The sequence below is a fragment of the Mustela nivalis genome (assembly GCF_964662115.1).
Source record: "Mustela nivalis genome assembly, chromosome: 13".
Lineage (NCBI taxonomy): Eukaryota > Metazoa > Chordata > Mammalia > Carnivora > Mustelidae > Mustela > Mustela nivalis.
This window is the reverse complement of record NC_139032.1, coordinates 79511894-79531303: the sequence shown is the minus strand read 5'-3', so window position 1 is coordinate 79531303 and position 19410 is coordinate 79511894. Positions and strand designations below refer to the sequence as shown.

Sequence of the window (19410 nt, the reverse complement as noted above, 5' to 3'; positions counted from 1 at the left end):
GCCTTGAGTCCTGGTCTGTCACTGGTTGACTGTTGGACTGTGAGCCAGTAACTTTGCCTTTTCAAATGATGGTGCCTGTTTCTCGTTAGAAAATCAGAACTTAGTTGTGGGGATGATCTGAGATGGGGAAAGCAGTTATGAACGTAATACCTGCCACACCTTAGCTGATTGATGGATCGGTGCTGTTTTGGTGATGGTGACGATGCCCCTGCCCTGGGAAGGAGAAATTGACAGTTTGAACTGGTGTCTTTGGAGCAGTGGGCAACAGGGCCAGATTGGGGTTTGAATCTCCGCTTCAGCAGACACTCAGCTCCAAGCCTTTAGGTCAGTGGCTTAACCCCTCTAAACTCAGGTTTTCCTCCCCTACAATGGGGTTGATTATACCTTCTTTAGGAGGAATGAATGAATTATACAACTTAGTGCACGAGAAAGTGCGTCCTCTGATTCCTGGGTGCTCCGTGGATCGGACTCCTTTCCTCCTTTCCTGCTTTTAATTGCCTGGCAGATGCTGGCTCGGGACTTTGAATGACAAACCACTGCCCGCTAGGATCTAATGGACACTGTTGACTAGTAAATGTGGTTTGCCCAGTTACCAGCCAAATCAACAAAGCTGTAAATTTCTTCCTTGATTCACGCACTCCCCTCTCCTCTGAAGAAAGTGCTAGTCTGTTCCTTTCCAGCTGATTGATCCCTCTAGGAAGGGAGGCAGAACCCGTTTCGAGTGACAGATTCTGTAGTATCTCAGTGGCTCGTGCATGGGGCAGCCGTGGAAGCTGCTTTAAAAGGCTGTTCCCATCAGTCTCCACGTGAAATTGCTGTCGTCTTTCTGGAGGCTTTCCCTTATCTCTGCTTCTTTATAATTTCTGTGCCGGGCTCTGTCCTGGGCACTGGGAGTACAGGACTGAATCAAATCAGGCACAGTCTCTGAAGGAATCTGGCCGAGAGATAGACTAGGAACACAGACAAAAAGCTCATTAAAATATAGCATGATAAGTGCAAGTAGGGGGATGGGCCAAACACTTTGGAAGCACAGAGCCTGGAACTTGCTAAGCGTGGGAGGGGTGGGAGGGGGGGAGGGAAGGTTCACAGAGGAGGTGGATTGGAGCTGAAGCTTGAAGGGTCAGTAGCTATTTGCTGGGGGGCAGGTTGGATGGCGAGCATAAAACTGCATTCCTGGTCAGAGGAGGGCCCCTGGGGAGGCATGAATGAGCCCGGCACAAGGGGGCATAGCGGGTGGGCTGGTGGAGAGGGCAGGAATGGTCTGTCACATGTCAGGTGGGGATTTAGAGAGGTGTGGTGCCTGGTGGCTAAGTGACCCAGCTGGGCCTTGAGCCCTGCCCAGTGTGAGCCTCGCTCCTTTCTGCTGAAAGCCACCCTGAGCTCCCTGCCCGGAACTTCTGGGTCAGTCCTCACCGTCCTCACGCCAGCAGCACGCAGTAGACCTGTGCTTGTTAGAGCTCTGTCTGTGCGAGCACGGTCTCATCCCAGTGGTTTCTGTTTGTTTGTTTGTTTGATCATAGGGATTCTTTGTTCAAATATGACTCTCCTGAAGAGGAAACCTGAAAGCAGAGCTGCTCAGGGAGATGGGAGGGGAAGGCCTGGCGCCTTGTCCCCACGGTGTCCCGCCTCCGCTGCAGCCCCCAGGGGCAGCCAGGCTCCACAGAACGCTGCCCGAACACCACTATCTCATACTAATTCTGGAAATTCTTACATCACTGGGTTCCTGTTCCTCATTAAGATTTTGGAGAAGTTTCCTTTGTGTATTTAAAGGGAACCACTGAGCACTTTGACAAGCTTTCTCACCGCGAAACCTGAGAAGGTGGAAATTTGATGGATGAGAACCTTCTCGTTCTCCATCTGGCCAGAGATAAAACAAACCAGCTGACTGCAGAAGGAAGTAAGATGGCCTGGCTTTTCATTTCTAATGTGATTCTAAGATTACGGGGATATTTTATTTTTAAAATAATCCTTTTTTTTTTTTTTTTTTCTGTCATCCTCCCCTGAGAATGCCCTGGTATGCAAAGGCAACACTCGGCTCCATGTTGGTCCCGAGTGCACCTGCGAATCTTAAAGGAAAATTGCCCATTAGGTAGAAAGCGATGCCACTCAGTTGATGTCACCACACACAGATCCTGCTGTGGCGCGCTTGCCTGAAAGCAGGGTGGGGTCTGGTACCAGAGAGGGGTTTTCAAACTCTTACCTGTCCCTTTGTTCAGAAGCAAGTCAAACAGATACACCCAAGGGACTTGGCAGTTTCCTTAGGATGGTGGCTCCTTGCCTTACAATTAAATACACATTACCATTCTTTCCCCCAAGCCAACCGAGTCAGGTTTTGGAGGAAGGCCCAGGAACATGTAGTTAGATGATACCGATAGCCAGCCAGCCTTAGGCTTCTTGAACTCAGTTTAAAAAACCACTGGTTTAGTGAAAAGAACATGAATAGACCAGACTTCAAGTCCTGATTCCAGCACCTTTTGGTTTGGTTCAGTTGCTTTAGTATTTTGAACCTCTGTTTTCTGATCGGTAACACGGGTGGAATGAGAGCATCGTCTGCTTTGCAGGGTTGCCGTGAGCGCTGCGGGAGGGCACGGGTGTAAAGGGCTGGCCCTTTCCTAAATGCTCTAGAGCTTTGCAGAAAAAGGTGCTGTTTTGAGAGGATGGTTGCTGAGGGCCAGATTAGTCAGGGGGGTGCTTTGTGGAAGAGGTGGTACTTGGATTGGGCCTTGCAGGGTAAGCATGCTCTCTCCAGGCAGAATCGGGCACAATTGTACTTTTTTTTTTTCCCAGGATGGAGAAGACTGGGCGGTCGGGTGAGGGAGGCTTTAGCCTGGAGCCCACAGTGCGTGGAGAGCCTGGAAAGAAGGTTTATTAAGGAGGGTGTCTTCCTCTGCAGTTAGCATGGGGTCCTTGCAGGGTTCTGGGTAGAGATGTAAATGTCAGGGGGGAATATGTGTGATTTGGTGGGTGAAGACAGACATAGGGAGACCAGTTACGGGGCTGTTGCTGATGATCAGCTGCGAGCTGATTTCTGAAGGCGGGGCAGTGGGACGGAGGGAGGGAAGGGCTGAGCGTGCACAGGGTTCACTTTCCTCCCCGGTACTTCAGATTCTGCCTGTCGCCTTCTTTAATACCTCCTCAAGGGAGGAGGGGTGACTGTCCGGGTGATCAGAGTCCAGGGTGCTCACCGGGCCAGCCTTGCCGACGCGTGGTTACTGTACCTGAAGACAAGACCCAAGTTCCAGATTCTCTGGCTTTCTTGCCCCAGACCTAAGCACGCCTGGCCCTTGTTGGGCAGGTGGCTTCCTTCAGATGCATATACCCTCCTCCTTCAAAAAGCAAAACCAAAAGCAACCCTCAGTTTATCGGAAAGCCCTGCTTTGGGTATGCAGTTTTCACCGACTTGTACTTTGATTCCCGGTCCAAGATGGTTCTTACCATACTGATGGATTCCACTCCTTTGAGAACTCTGAGGGTAGGGTGGGGGAGAGGGGTAGTTGGTAGGGCAGGATCTGGGCACTCGTGTGCACATAGAAGCACCAAATACTTGCCTGCATCTCGCGTGAGCTCTGTGTGGAGGCTTGGCTCCGCCTGCAGGCCTGAGTTACCTGTGGGATGGGCAGGAGTGTGTGAGAGGGAGAGGAGGGGTGCTTCCGGTGGCTGGCTGGCTGGTGATGTGCTGATGCTGTGGCCACAGGAAGAAGCCTGGAGTAGAGGCAGCCTGGAGGATATGCGTGTGGGGAGGCGCGGGGTGCAGGGGCGGGGGATGACGGAAGATCATTTCCCACACACCTGCTTTCGTGCCAGGCACCCATCCTGCATTCTCTCGTTTAACCCTCCCAGGACCTTAGGAGCCGGTATTATTAACCCCATTTGCTGAAAAGGAAGCAATGGTAAGGATTTAGGTTATCTGTCTATGGTCACACAGCTAGTCAGCAGTAGAACCCGGATTCAGGGCTAGTTCTCCCTGTCTTCACAGCCTAGGAATATTGAAAGAGGTTTGGGGAAACCACCCAAGATTATCAATTTTCAGTTCTGATTGTTTTGCTTAGGCAAGTCATGCTGTCTCCATGTCTCCCCTAAACACTGGTTATAAGCGCACTGGGGCCGAGCTAGGAGCCCTGTGCTGCCTTCGTGTTGCCATGGCAGCTGCTCCTCCTCAAGGCCGCCTCAGCACACGGCTCCCCCTCCCTGCCGTGGTCCTCTTACCTCAGGCCTTATCTGACTGCCCTTCACGTGAGGTCTGAGATCCTTGGTCCTGCCCGGTTCATTAGCAGGAGGGCCTCCGTCTCAGGCTGGATATTCCATCAGTCCTGAGTCCTTGAGTTACTGGAACTTTATCTCAGGGCACTGGAATTAGTGACCAATGGCAGTCCATGTCGCAGACTGGTTTTTCTTAACAGTGGTGCAGTTGGGTGGAGAGAATGCAGAATTTGGGGTCTAAGTGACTTGGGCTTGGATTTCAGTACTAGAACTTAGGCGTAAGGCTTTGTAAACATCTCTCAGCCGCTGTGAGCCTTGGTTTCCTTTCTGCAAATATAGGGCTCCTAATATTTACCATGTGTGCCATCATTAGGGTTAGAGGTGCTTTCTGTAAAAGTGCCTTGACACATGCGTGGCTTGGCTTGTGCTTGGTAAATAGTAGTTTCTGTCAGGAATGCGTATAACGGGAGAAGTACTTTGTCATCTTTAGTGACCTGACTTGTGCCGAGGGCCCGCTACCACCAAAAATATACGCACGCACAAATTTGCATAGGCTCCCGGGGACCCATTCGGTGGACCTCAGATTAAGAACCCCTAATCTTGAGGAATGACCCAGCTACATGTGCTCTGTGGGACTTTGGAACAGGTCAAATGTCTTAGTTTGGGAGATACGTGGGAGAAATGTAGCACATTAGTCACCTTTATCACTTAAAACATGCAAGTTCTTGGGACGCCTGGGTGGCTCAGTTGGTTAAGCAGCTGCCTTCAGCTCAGGTCATGATCCCAGCGTCCTGGGATCGAGTCCCACATCGGGCTCCTTGCTCGGCAGGGAGCCTGCTTCTCCCTCTGCCTCTGTCTGCCATTCTGTCTGCCTGTGCTCGCTCTCTCTCCCTCTCTCTCTCTGACAAATAAATAAAATCTTTAAAAAAAAAAAACAAAAAAAACAAAAAACATGCAAGTTCTTAATTTACGTACCTGAACTAAAATTGTATAAGCAAATGAGGTGGGAGAATGGAGTAAGTTACTGTTGTACACACGCATATATGCTAGAACTTGAACCAGACCGCAGAGTAATGGGTCCTATAGGTGTCTGTGCAGAAGGGAGTACTGAATTCTGGAAATGATGTAAGTGGACCAGTAATTACTGTGCACGTGAATGGTGCATATTTTTTTCTTAGCATAATACAGAAATATTTTTTTTAAAAGATTTTATTTATTTATTAGAGAGAGAGAGAGGGGGAGAGCAAGCACAGGCAGACAGAATGGCAGGCAGAGTCAGAGGGAGAAGCAGGCTCCCCGCTGAGCAAAGAGCCCGATGTGGGACTCGATCCCAGGACGCCGGGATCATGACCTGAGCCGAAGGCAGCTGCTTAACCAACTGAGCCACCCAGGTGTCCCAATACAGAAATATTTTAAGCTTAAAAAGTACACATGACCAGGGCCAGTTTAGGTCATGTTCTCAAAGTCGTGAAGTGGAGCCCTGAGTCAGGCTCTACACTGAGTGTGGAGCTTGCTAAGATTCTCTCTCTGCCCCTACCCCCTCTCTTAAAGAAAAAAAAAAAAAAAAGAAAAGAAAGAAAGAAAAAGTAGACTTGATCTTCTTAGGATGATCTTTCCAGGATGGTGGGCAGATTTATTGGGCTTTAAAGATGTACCTAAATGGCTTCATACAAGATTTTGTGGTCCCTGTTACCCAGTTTTCAGAGGGAGTTTTCTAAAAGCATGTGTCAGATGATTCTAGGAGGATGTGGATCATTTTGAAAGAAATCTAAACCGCGGCCGTGGTGCAGAAGTGAGCTGAGAGGCTCACAGTCAGAGTTGGAATCAGGCAGGTGCTGCCCCTTAGCGACTGTGATGGTGGGTAAGTTACTTTATCTGAGCCTGTTTCGGCCTTCATAAATGGGAGCACTCCAATCTCTCTCTCCATCTGTCCAACAGATACTTACTGAGCGCTGTTTGCTTATCTGTCATATTTGCCATTCCCAGGTGACGCCGATAATGTTGTTCTAGGGACTGTGTTTTGATCATTCTGGTTCTTTTTGGTGGGAAATGGTATTTAGAGACTATAGTCTGGATACTGGGGAGGATGCTGATTTTAGGCTTTCTTGGTGAGAGAAAGGAAATAACAGAAAATAAAAGTTCATATTGATATTTCCAATTCATATTTACAGGGACATGTTTTAACTTTGTATTTATTTTGGTATTCTCTTAGGTTTGTAATCTTGGTTATCACGTTAATAATGACTTATTTAATAAATATATATACATGCACACAGTTTCAGAATAATAATGCAAATATTATTTCTTCCAATACGATCACTAAAATAGCGTAAGATTTTCTGCAGTAGTCCCTCTTGTCCTTAGAGAAATAGCCCCCTAGGAGTACACAAATTACTCTTCTTTTTTTTTTTAAGATTTTATTTATTTACTTCAATGAGAGCAGAGGGAGCAAATCAAGGGAGAGGGACAAGAAGACTCCCTACTGAGCAGGGAGCCCAATGCGGCGCTCGATCCCAGGGCTCCGGGATTGTGACCTGACCCAAAGGCAGATGCTTAACCGACTGAGCCAACTGGGTGCCCTAAATTACTCTGCTTTTAGTTACTGAAATAATTCCTCTCTCTTTGGTTAACCAATCAACCTGATACACAATTAGGTTTATTTTTTGTTTGCTCCGCTTCTAGTTGTAGGAGATTTTTATTTTACTTTTCAAGTCGTTATCATTGGGTTTGCTTCAACGTTACCTTTGTAAAATGAATTCTTCCTCCTTCTGCCTTGTTCTCTTTTTTATTTCCCTGTAAACAACCATTTCCTTTATTTTATAGTTAAATACACGACAGTATGTTATCCATACTTTTTTTCCCTATTAGGGTCTTCCTGACCCCCCACCTGAGCAGTATATTCTGAAGATTACGTTCAGGCTTTGTGTTTATAGAGCCCTCATTCCTTTCTCTTGATCGCTTCAGAGTGCTCCATTGTGAGAATGTACCTTAGTTCATTCCTCTATGGTGAATATTTGGGCGGTTTCCAGCTTTTGCTGTTATGAATATTTCGGTATTACAAATAGCATAGATCCTGAGGTGGCTCAAATCACACTGTTCACTGTTGGTTTTGTGTTCCTCCCCTTGACATTATAACACAAGCATTTTCCATGTTAATTGTAAATGTCATTATTTAAGGTCTTTTTTTTTCTGATTGTGAAATTAATATAGACTGATTTAGAGATTTTAGAAACTCAGAAAAATTAAGAAAAAAAATCAATTAAAAGTCCCCACAGCCCCTCTATTTAGGTATACTGTTACTCTTTTTGATGTGTTTCCTCATAGCCTCAACGATATTTTGTATAAACATTTAGGAGACAATCGGCATCATATTGTGTAGTGTTTGTTTTCCTCATAATTGTGCATTAAAAAAAAAATATTTTATTTATTTGAGAGCGAAAGTGTGCAGTGCGGGGTTGGGGAAGGAGCAGAGGGAGAGGGAGGAGCTGGTTCTCAGGTGAGGGCCAAGCCCAACACGGAGCTCAATCCTGGGACCCTGAGATCGTAATCTCAGCCGAAACCTGAGCTGAAGCTGAGTTTCTAGAGTCAGATGCTTAACCAACTGAGCCAGCCAGTGCTATAATTGTGCACTTCTTTAAATGTCATATATTTTTTTAAATATTTTATTTATTTATTTGACAGTCAGAGATCATAAGTAGGCAGAGAAGCAGGCAGAGAGAGAGGGGGAAGCAGGCTCCCCGCTGAGCAGAGAGCCCAATGCGGGGCTTGATCCCAGGACCCTGAGATCATGACCCGAGCCAAAGGCAGAGCCTTTAACCCACTGAGCCACCCAGGTGCCCTCAAATGCCATATTCTTTATAGTTAATTCCTTATTTTTTAAAAAAGTAATTAATTCCCTGTCATTGGATATTTAGTTTCTTTCTTTCTTTCTTTCTTTTTTTTTTTTTCAGTATTGCAAACAATGTTGTGCTAAATATCTGTGCATAAAGCTTTTTCCAGATTTTGGCTGCTTCTTAAAGCTGGTTTTCATCAGACTTTAAAAGAGAAGGAAGTGCACATTGTTGGATGCACGTGTTAGCTTGCTCTCGTATAGCGGTAAGCAGGAGAGATGATCATCTTGAAGTGCTTATCAAGTAAGTTCTATTTTTTCTTTTTCTTCGGGTAGGACCTTAGAAATGAAGTTGAGAAACTACGCGATGAAGTGAATGAAAGAGAGAAAGCCGTGGAGAATCGTTACAAGAGTCTTTTGAGTGAAAGTAATAAGAAATTGCACAGTCAAGAACAAATGATCAGAAGTCTAACAGGAAGCATCGATCCAAAGGACTTGTTGCTTCAGGTACCATAACTTCTTTTTCTTTTGTATTTCAATCTGTTGACTTGGCATAGGCTGTTTTCCTTTTTTTTTTTTAATATTTTATTTTTTATTTATTCATTTGATATTCAGAGATCACAAGTAGGCAGAGAGGCAGGCAGAGAGAGAGAGGAGGAAGCAGGCTCCCTGCCGAGCAGAGAGCCCGATGTGGGGCTTGATCCCAAACCCTGAGATCATGACCCGAGCCGAAGGCAGAGGCCCAACCCACTGAGCCACCCAAGTGCCCCCACAGGCTTCTTTCTTTAAAAACTCTTTTGCAGAAACGTTTGTATAAAAATAAGGCTGGCAACAATGACGATAGTCTTCATTGCTTTATGTCAGAACATCAGAGCTTCCTTTATGTGCTGTGGGCATCAGCCACCAGCAAGAAGGAAAGGACCTTGTTCTGGGTCATGAGACGGTCCACAGCAGAGCCCGATGGAGGCCCTGGCCTGTTCGCCTTAGTGGCCAGCTCGCTTCACAACGGTACTTCTGGTGTGAGTGTCTGCTGCTCCGTGGTGTGCCAGGCCCTCTCACTCCTCTGTGCTTTTCCTCTAACTGTCCCCATTTGGTCTGGGAATACCCTTCCTGTCTGATTGTGTAGCGAAGTTCTGATTTAGTGCAGGCTGACAGGTGACCATGGTGGGTTCAATATGGGTGTTGAGCTCTGCTTCCTCCTGGAACCTTGTTAAAGAGACAGTGGAGGGGTGAAAGATACAGGCCCACAGGACTAAGAGCACTCTGCTCCATGCCTTTGGGGTGAAAAGCCAACAAGAAGCAAGCTGGTGTACCCTACAGAGCCCAGAGCAGCTCAGCAGGCAGTAGAGGGACCTGGTCCCTGTGTAATCGGGAGATTTGGTGGGAACGCTGGGCAGTTAGGTGACCTTTCTCTTCACTAGCAGGAGATGGGGGGAGGGAGCATGCGGTTTCCTCTCTGGTGACCTTAATAAACCGGGGATGGGGGAAGTGGGTCACCAGATGCACCTAAAGGCAGGAGTGGGTCTCTTGAATGAAAACGGGCGTGGAAATGTGCATCCTCAACATTGAGAGTCCTCTGAGGGGAGAAAAGACAGATGGGTATCTTCCAACAGAACGAGTCCGTCCCCACCTGGTCCTCTGCCAGGGAGCCTGCCGTCGGTGTGTTCTTCCCACACTCAGAGCTTCTGAGCACTCTTCCCTTTAAAAGTAGATGGGGGGCCTGAGCCCCAAACAGGGGGAAAGTGTGTAAGAGGAAAGCCAGACAGACAGAACAAGGCTATGTAGAGGCCATGGAAATAGAAGGAGGCTTAGGTCGTGAAGCAACCAGACAGCTTTAAAAGACCTCAATAGTGTAATCTTTAGATAAGAACTAAGATCAGGATCGGATAAAAAAGGTACTTGGAAAAGAAGAACGAGCTATTGGAAATCGGAAGTATGATTACAGATATAATGAGTTTAATAGGAGAGTTAGAAATACTGGAAGATAAAGTTGAGTGAATCTTCTAGAAAATAGAATCCAACAGAGAAACAGAGAGGTGAGAAAATGAGAGGGAAAGGCCTGATTCAGAAGTTCCAGTATGTGGTCGACCAGAGGTCCTGAGAGATGGGCACGCAAAGCAGAGGGAAGGGAATCCTCAAAGCAATGGGAGAGCTTGCAGAGTGAAGGGACAGGCACCTGTGCATTGAAAGGGCCCCTCTCCTTCTAGCACAAATAGTGGTGAGATGCCCATGCCCTTGTGAAATCATAGCACGTGAGGATGAAGAGAGGATCTGAAAGGTTCCAAGGTGAGATGTAAAGGGCCCAGAGCTGGAATGGCACCGAACTCTCAGCAGCAATACTGGAGGCCAGAAGGCAGGAGAGCAGGGCTTCCAGATTGCTGAGGAAGAATGGTGTCCAGCCCAGCATTATATACTCAGCTGAGCCAGCAGCAAGAGTGAGGGCAAATAGAGTGGTTCCCCGACATTCAGTGCCCAAAATCCTCTGCCTCCTGGGGAGCCCATGCAGGGAACACCTGGACAGTGATCCCATACCAATGAGGAAGAAGCCCAAAAGGAGAGAGACGTGGGATCCAGCAAGTAGGGGATTCTCTTGGGATGTGGTGACCTGAAGGCCCAGGATGCAGAGAGCTTGTATTTGAGCTCTTGAGACAGGGCCTCAGCTGGGATTTCTCCAAGAAGTGGAAATGGAACCCATCATTGACCTGATGTGTCTGGCCCCATCTAAAGGCATTTTAAAATTCTCTTAAGGGGTACCTGGGTGTCTCAGTGGATTAAAGCCTCTGCTTTCCGCTCAGGTCATGATCTCGGGGTCCTGGGATTGAGCCCCGCATTGGGCTCTCTGCTCAGCGGGGAGTCTGCTTCCTCCTCTTTCTCTGCCTGCCTCTCTGCCTACTTGTGATCTCCGTCTGTCAAATAAATAAATAAAATCTTTAAAAAAAGAAAATTCTCTTAAGAGAGTTTAGAAATAAGTCTACCTTAAGTACCTAATTTAGTTTTATGAACTAAATGAATAAATACAGTAAAGCAGTTGTTACTGATTCCAAGGAAAGCAAAAAAACAAATCCGGAAGGAAATGTAATCTCAGAAGGCTAGACGGGTGAGTTGTGCCCAGTGTTTGTGTGGTCCTAACAGTGCGAATGCAGACTGTTGATGGAACCGAAATTGTGTTGTAACTATGAGGATGATTTCTGGGGGTGGGGCAGACGTTATAAGAACTAAGTCCTGAAACTCCTATGGTAGGAGCCAAGAGATAAATCTTAAGAAGTTAGTGGGACGCCTGGGTAGCTCCGTCAGTTGAGTGCCTGACTCTTGATCTTGGCTCAGGGCATGATCTCAGGGTTGTGAGTTCAAGCCTTGTGCTGGGCTCCAGAGTGTGGAGACTACTTAAAAAAAAAAAAACAAGAAGTCAATCAGGTGAGAGTAGTAATGTAATGCAAATAGTAGAAGAGCCTGAGGAGTTGGAAGTTGTTTTTTTCTGGGAGTGGGACCCGGAGGTGAGAAGTGTGAGGTGGGGAGGGGGGGCCCAGTTTTTCAAGTAAGCCGTGCTGACTGTTGTTAAACAGTGTGCACGTATATTTGGACTTCTAGAAAAGGAAAATGCAAAGTGTGAGTCAAGCACAGCTGTATGATGGCAATTCTCGAAAGTCCGTGTTGGTCATTTGATTTGTTTTTACTATTTATAGTTTAACAGGTTTTTGTAAGAAGTTGCCTCTGTTTCTTTTGTGTTTGTGCTCATCTAATTTTTCATAAACGTTTGACATGCTGAAGTAATTCTGATAGGTACTTAGAAATAAGATGTGGTTCTTGCCCTTAATTTTTGACCTAAAGTGGACAGAGACCTCGTTAAGGAGTTTCTAGGTTTTAAATAGTTAGGAATAGGTTCTATGCTTGAACTTGGCCAAAAGACTAGAGAGACGGTCTCTAGTCTTGTCATGTTGTCGAATGCCAGACCTTCTGAAGGGGTCAGTGATGTGCATCAATACGAAGGACCCTTTCACATGCGACCAGACCCCGAAACAACAGTCACAGCCTTTCTTCCTAGAAGTCAGATCTCCTCGTAGATAATAGATGGTTTAAGTTTTGTCAAATGTGTGATATTTTGAGAAAGACTGGGTTTTGTTGGGTTGCGATGTACAGTTTCTCTAATCACCTCAGTAACCTCCTAGGATAGGAAATAGACCCAGAGGCCACACCTTGGCCAAGGGGGACCCAGGATGGGAACCCCATCCTGTGAGGCCAGCGCCTGGGCTTGGTCCTCCATACCTACCAGGCGGCCATCTGAGGGGTGAGGAAAAGGGCACTTTGTAATGACTGCTGCCACCCCTGCAATGCCATGGCTGCGGGCTGCTTTTCCCCTGGTGGCAAATAACAAAGGCACTTGCATTAATTTTGAAATTGCCTAGTATTTGGGGATGATGGAAATTTTTTTTGAGGAAAAAAATGTGAAGAAAAAATAAAATGTTTTTCCTTAAAGAGTTTTGGACAGTCTGTTAAAATTTTTTCTCTTGTTGAAAACTTTCTTGTGATTTGTTTTGTTTCCTTAGAAATTCAGTGGAAAAGGTTTGGAAGCAGTACAGCAGACTTATCCTTCACAGACCGGAGGGGAGCTCGGGGTCAGGATGGAGGGCTTCTCCGAAAAGTGCTCGCAGCGGTCACTAGGCAGCAGCCGCATCTTCTCAGAGGTAAGCTTGGCTGGACTTGAATGTGTGCAGGTGAGTTCATGTGCTTCCTGACACGCGTGTGGTAACTCCTCGTTACCTAGAGCGGTGCCTTCCTGCCAGTGATTGAACTCATAAGAGGTCGGAGGAGGGTTCTTAGACTGTCTGCCTTAGAGATGAGTACCCTTGGGCTGAGTGCTGGTGTTTGTACCACACAGGAAACTGGTAAGTCACAGCTTAGTTAGAGATGAGCCCCGTATTTGCTGTCCCAGGGTTTACCTCTCAACTGTGTAATCTCTTTGTATGTCATTTCTACATTAAGGAAGTTTTCCTGTTCGAATACACACAGAAACTGAGCCAGCAAGCCCTTCCTGGTGTGGCCTCAGGTCGCTCTGCATCATCTCTAATGACAGCTGACTTCTTGCATGTTTCTGAAAATGCTGTGTCTGCACCTTTCCCTGTGCCTTTGCATATGCTGTTCCATCTGCCTGGAATGGCTTTTCTTGTTTACTGGGTGACTCCTGAACATCCCCGAAAGTGCCCCGCTGCTGTCCCCTTCCCTGAGGCTGCTTGGCAGCGACATCTCTTCCTCCCTGGTACACGGCACTTTGCATGCCCATCCTTGCGTTGATGTTACAGGATCTGCCTTCCTGCTGCCCTCACCGGAGTCCCTACACACCAGGGTTGGGCACTTTAGATTAAAGAACCAGGATTCATGTCTAAATCCCAATGCCTAGCCCAGTCCTTGGCCTAGGACGTAAGTGTTTGTTGAGTGAATGAATGAATGATTAATTAGATTGGTTTGCGAGAGACGCATACAGATTGTTCTGAATCCACGCCCCCGCCCCAGCTTGCATGTAATGCAACTCGGCAGCCAGATATGGGAAAGGAAAGGAGTTCATCGTAGGCCAAGTTTTGTTTTTTTAAACCTGGCTTTAATTAAGTCCATACATTCCGAAGACAGAGAACTCTCTTACGCAAATTAGTTCTTTGATGAATGGCTCTGATCAGACTTGTGGTTTTGTGAAGGGTGATTTTCAAAATAATTAACAACCGGTGCAGCACGGGCATCAGAACAGGCTCAGGCAGTGGAGCTGGAGTCCCTGCTCTCGTGCAGAGACCAATGCTCTAGTTACTGGCTCTTGGAGAGGTCCCTGAGGTCCCTGAGGGGTTCTGGGGAAGGGGCTGGGGCCAATGGGCTGGTTGGGTCGTTGGTAGTAGCTATTGGGCTGTGGGTCAGCTCAGCATCAGCCCTGCTCTGGGGGGCATCAGTGGCTGCAAGTGGGGGCTTTTTCTTAACTCTGACCATTCGCGGACTTGCATCTTGCCGTTTCTCTTGAATGAAAGTGTCAGCATGGAGTAGTGGAACTCCTGGGCTGGGCCAGAAGTCTGGAGGCCAGGATATTTCTCTGGGCTCTGTCACCACTTGGGGAATGTCAGGCACGTCCAATAACTAAATCTCAGAGGGCTAATATTTTGTGAGTCAATCTTGCATATAGTTACTCGATTTTGGCCAAGTTTAATCGGCTATTAGGAAGCACACTAACCTGGGGGCACCTGGGTGGCTCAGTTGGTTAGGCATCCGGCTCTTGGTTTTGGCTCAGGTCATGATCTAAGGTCATGAGATTGAGGCCACATGGGGCTCCACGCTCAGTGCTGAGTCCGCTTGAGATCCTCTTCCTCTCCCTCCTGATCTGCCCCTCCCCCTGCTCACACACTCTTTCATAACTAAATAAGATCTTTTTTTTTTTTTTAAGACTTTATTTATTTATTTGACAGACAGGGATCACAAGCAAGTAGAGAAGCAGGCAGAGAGAGAGGAGGAAGCAGGTTCCCTGCAGAGCAGAGAGCCCGATGTGGGGCTTGATCCCAGGACCCTGGGATCATGACCTGAGCCAAAGGTAGAGGCTTTAACCCACTGAGCCACCCAGGTGCCCCTAAATAAGATCTTTGAAAAAAAACCTGTAATAAGGCACAGTTCAGTGTTTTGAAACAAGGTAGCAGCCCATCACAGTGTTTTAGATGGACACATCTTCACTGATTTGAGTGCATTTCATCAAACTTTGCTATTTTGAATCCCGTTTCAGTCATAGAAAATGTGTCTAAATGTTGAATGAGATGTTTATAGATTTATTGAACAGGCTGAGTGTTTTACAGTTTCATCGCACTAGTTTGATCAGCTACAACTTTTTTGGTTTCTTGCACTGGGCGCTGTCTGCACTTCCCAGAACCACATGTAAAAAGTCATATCATTTTCAGTTACACTTGGATCCTGGTGATGTTTAAATTACTGTGCAGAATGCCCAAGTACTTCAGCAAAGGCTTTAATTCTGTTCTGCAAGACTAATTGCAAATTGTGGATAAAGAATTATAAATGATCGTTTTGGAATTATGAATTTCTTGGTGCCCGCGTCTACACAGTCCTGACTGTTACAGCCTATGGTTTTCTCCTGCTCAGGAAAGGTGTGCTGTACTTCTTTCTCTCTAGAAAACGTGGATTTCGTCTGCGGTGCCTTTGGCCACTTTGTGTTGATTTAGGGTTTATCCTCTGCCCATTTCTACAAAGAACTTGAGGCTGTGATGAGGTCTCCGTGGACTCGGGGCAGTCTCTTTTGCCTCTAATCACTGTGTGATCCTGAGAATGAATGCTGGGTGATCAGGGAATTGAAGAACGGGGAGGAAAGCACACTGACTGTATTTAACTTGTGCTGTGGCCGGAGATTTATAGCCTGGCTATTGAGATGGTTGGGACATCAGTGCTGAGTTTCCTGAGTATTAAAATAAATGTCTTTGTTGCTGAGCTGTGACATACCTACCAAAGCAGACGCCATCCATCTACTAGGCCGCTAAATTGCCCTGCTTACCAAGAGGGGAGCCATTAAGCTTTCTCTTTACATATCTGCCGCCCCTTCAGATTGTGGTCTGCGCCTTACATGTGTTTCCTTCAAGTCATTGAGGAAGCCCGGCAGAGCAGGGAATGCTCTGGATTTGGTGTTGGAACGTCAGTTCTTCTTTCTAGTTCTGTGACCTTGGGCAGGTCACTTAATCTGTCTGAAACTCACCTTCCTGATCTGTAGATGGGGGACTTCCATGCTTATGTCCCGATAGGACTGGAAATAACCAAATGCATTAGTCACTAGGTAAGGCTCTCTGGGTGTAAGCTGTAGGATCCAACATTGAGTCGTGTGGTCACAGCAACAGTGCTGGAAGGGAGTACTTACTGCTGGTACGCCGGGGACTTTCCCAGGTGCCCAGCGAGAGCTGAATAGCCGTGTCTTGGACAGGGTGAGACTGTGGCGGCCCTGTGGACACCAGAAGCCTCAGACTCTAGGGCTGTGTTTGATGTGACACACACCCAGCGTCCCGGACTTCTGGTTTCTCAGTTGAAATCTCTGAATCTGAAGACAGAATCATCCTGGTTTGGCATGGGTCCAGGGGCCTGGCTCACTGAGCGAGTCCTCTTCCAGGGTCTTGCCCCCATGTTTTAGGGACTGTTTTCAGATGACACAGGGAAGTGGTGAGCTAGGTGGTCACACCAAGGGCCGTGGGGAATAAACCACAGAGTCAGACACCGGTAGGTGTGTGGTTGTCATGGTCTTTGGGATGAGAGGCCCCTGTCTGGGTTGTTTCTTGTTTGGAGGAGCAGGAGTGGGGGTGCGGTGGCTTGTTCCTGCTGAGCAGGTGCTTCTTGTCTCTCCCCTCGGGGCAGCCTGGCCCCACTGCCTCTACGCCGAGGAGATCTGCCGGTTTGTCAGCTCTGCTGAGGGAGCCAAATGACTTCATTCTAATGGGGCATGATTCAACGCAGGGGAATAGGTGATTGATGAAATGGGACCCAAATGGCTCTGTAGAGTTCATTTATTTAACATGGGTGAGCTATTTGCTTCTAGGAAGACGTTGACTCACTCTGACTTCCATTATGTAAAATATCCACAGGAATCTCTGCTCTTAAGATTCACGTTGGTCCCTGTGTTTTCCTCTTACCTACTTAATCATCAGGTCAGCAAGTATCTGGGGCAGCATTTGGTCTGCACCAGGTACTGTGCCTGGCCGGGGACACGGCCGCCGACACGGGGCCCTTGGGCCTGTCACCAGGTGGGTGGTACACTGGCTCTGGAGGGAAAGTGAACAGAGTACCCTGGGGGCCAGAAGAGGGCATTTTTCTCAGTCAAGGAAGGCCTCCTGGTGAGAATTTGGCGTAAGCAGACCCTGTAGGGTGCTGGGAGTGTGTCAGTGGTGAGGGGTGAATGACGGTCTCTGCAGAGGGAGGAGCCCCCCTTCCTGACTCCCCCACCCCGGGAACGCAGACAGAGGCTTCCTTTGTTCCACTGAGAAGAACAGGGAGAAGGGAAGGGCAGGTGTGGGTCAGCTGGTGGGGGGAGGCTCGTGGGGGGAGGCTGGGGGCTCGGGAGAGAGGGTTTGGAGGAGCTGTAGAGGGGAGTTGAGCCAGACATTCTGGCCCTGACCTCTGCGGCCTGGTTCACCGCTGTCCAGTTAAGACACAGGGGCCAGAGTCAGGATTGTTTCACTGGGCACCTGCATTCCACGTCTGGAGTCTACTCCATGCAACAGAAGTTCGTATTTACCTGTTCTTTTCTTACCCCTTCCTGACTGGCTTTGAAGTGACATACCTGCGCACAAATCTGACTGCCACTTATTAGCTGGATGGACTCAAACAAATATTCTTTTGTCAGAGAATCAATCTTTTCATCTGAAAAATGGGAAGCTTTACACACATCCCTGGTTTCATTTATAGATGATATGTGTAAAGCGCCCAGCAAAGTCCCAGGACATAGGAATAGAAGTATGGCTGACACTTACCAAGTATTGACTTTGTGCCAGGCATCACTGTGAGAACTTCGCGTAGATTAAGTCATTAAATCTCTGTCACAACCCTCTGAGCTATGTAGAGTCATTACCTTCATCTATAGGTTCGGATACTGAAACAGAGAGGTTGAGGAACTCGCTCAAGGTCACACAGTTAGTAGGGTCACATACTCTTTTTTTTTTTTTTTAAGTTTTTAAAATTTATATATTTGGCATACAGAGAGAGAGATCACAAACAGGCAGAGAGGCAGGCAGAGAGAGAGGGGGAAGCAGGCTCCTGCTGAGCAGAGAGCCCGATGCAGGGCTTGATCCCAGGAGCCTGGGATCATGACCTAAGCCAAAGGCAGAGGCTTTAACCCACTGAACCACCCAGGCGCCCCTGGGTCACACACTCTTAACCATCACTGCCCTTCATGGTCAGTTCTCAAGAAGCAGTGGGTTTTTATTTTCTCTGTCATTTTCGGCTGCCTTTTGCATGGCTGACAATGACCGTGTGACCCCGTCAAGTGTCCCAGTGCTCTGCGTCCAGTGTGCAGCATTGATGGGTGAACTGAAGAGCACGGGCCTCAGAGTCTGGCTGCCTGGGCCCACACCCTACCTCTCCCCCCGACCTTGGGCCTGCTGATGGCCCTCTGTGCCACAGTCCCCTCATCACGGAAATGAGGGGAGGGGTAGCACCTAAGCTCATTGGGTTGTTTTGAGGACTCAGTGAGAAAAAGCACAGGGAGCACTGAGCATGGTGGCTGACGTTGTCTGGTTAGCCTGTTAGATTCTTGCCTGGGCTCTTCCCTGGGACCCTCTGTCGACACACATGGTGTGTACAGGTGGGAACCGGGAGAATCCCACATGACACTGTCACTGTGCACACTAAGCAGATGGGAGCTCCTTGTGCCAGTGACATGTGGCACGATTTACAAAAGGGCCTGACATTTCTAGCAGTCTGGGCAGCTGACTTATCATGAGCAGAATGGTGGTTTCGCATTTGCAACCCCTCCCCTTAACAGGTGGTGCCTCTGCCTGGTTTTGCTTGGGGTGAGAAGCTGAGCCGCATCCCTGCAGGTCAGGGGCTCATGATCTTTTTTGCCTTCTGCATCCCCACCGTAGTCTTCTGAAGCCAGGGATCTCTTCGCTGGAAGAGGATTTAAATGCGTAAAATATATGCATAGCATTATAAAGGAAACCAACTGCGTTGAAATTCGGTCATCAGAGTATTTAGTAAGACGCTTTGGAAGTGGCGCTTCTCTGTTAACGTGCTTGACGACGAGGTTGTGGGGCGAGTGTGGTACCGCCGTGGTTATGAAGTAGTGATGAGAGTAAGTACTTCAGGATACTCGAGGTGCCTGGGACACACACAGACTAGCTATTTCTTTTGATGGCCGAGTCACAGGAAAATGCGGATGCTGCTGTGGTTCGTGGCAGGAACAGTATTCCCGCAGTTTCTGTGAGGTTACAAGCCCCTGTCCTAGGTACTGTGTTGACTTTAGGAGGAAGCCTGGGTCAGCAGGAAGGATGGGGGCTGCCCTCAGTGTGCAACCCCCGGGCATGGAGGGACCCCCCCCACCCCAGCGTTCAGGGAGCGTCCAGTCCACGCAGGACACCGTGCTAGATATTCTGCACGCTAAGTAGTTATTTTCACGTTCTTATCTTATTCTGAAATAATTTCACACTTGCAGGCTTGTTTCAGGAATCAAGGATCTTACTTTTCCCGAGGCATCCGAGAGTATGTCGCCCACGTGGAGCCCTGTCACCGCTGAATACTTTAGTGTGTACTTCCTGGGAGCAGGGACACTGTCCTGCTCAGCCCGGCACAGCCGTCAGGAGTGGGTATAAGCAGACTCTCCACGACTTCCGATCCTCAGACTCGCTGCTGTTCCACCACTTGTCCCACCGCTTGTC

General features: G+C 47.9%; 1 protein-coding gene across 12 annotated transcripts in view; it reads left to right on the top strand.

Moving 5' to 3' along the window:
• CDK5RAP2 (CDK5 regulatory subunit associated protein 2) overlaps window positions 1–19410 on the top strand; it is a 169251-nt gene that overhangs the window by 65828 nt on the left and 84013 nt on the right. For all 12 annotated transcript variants that reach the window (XM_082694995.1, XM_082694991.1, XM_082694990.1 and 9 more), the window contains 2 exons: window positions 8366–8536; window positions 12574–12711. In XM_082694995.1, coding sequence (XP_082551121.1) covers window positions 8366–8536; window positions 12574–12711 — 309 coding nt within the window. The remainder of the gene's footprint in view (window positions 1–8365; window positions 8537–12573; window positions 12712–19410) is intronic.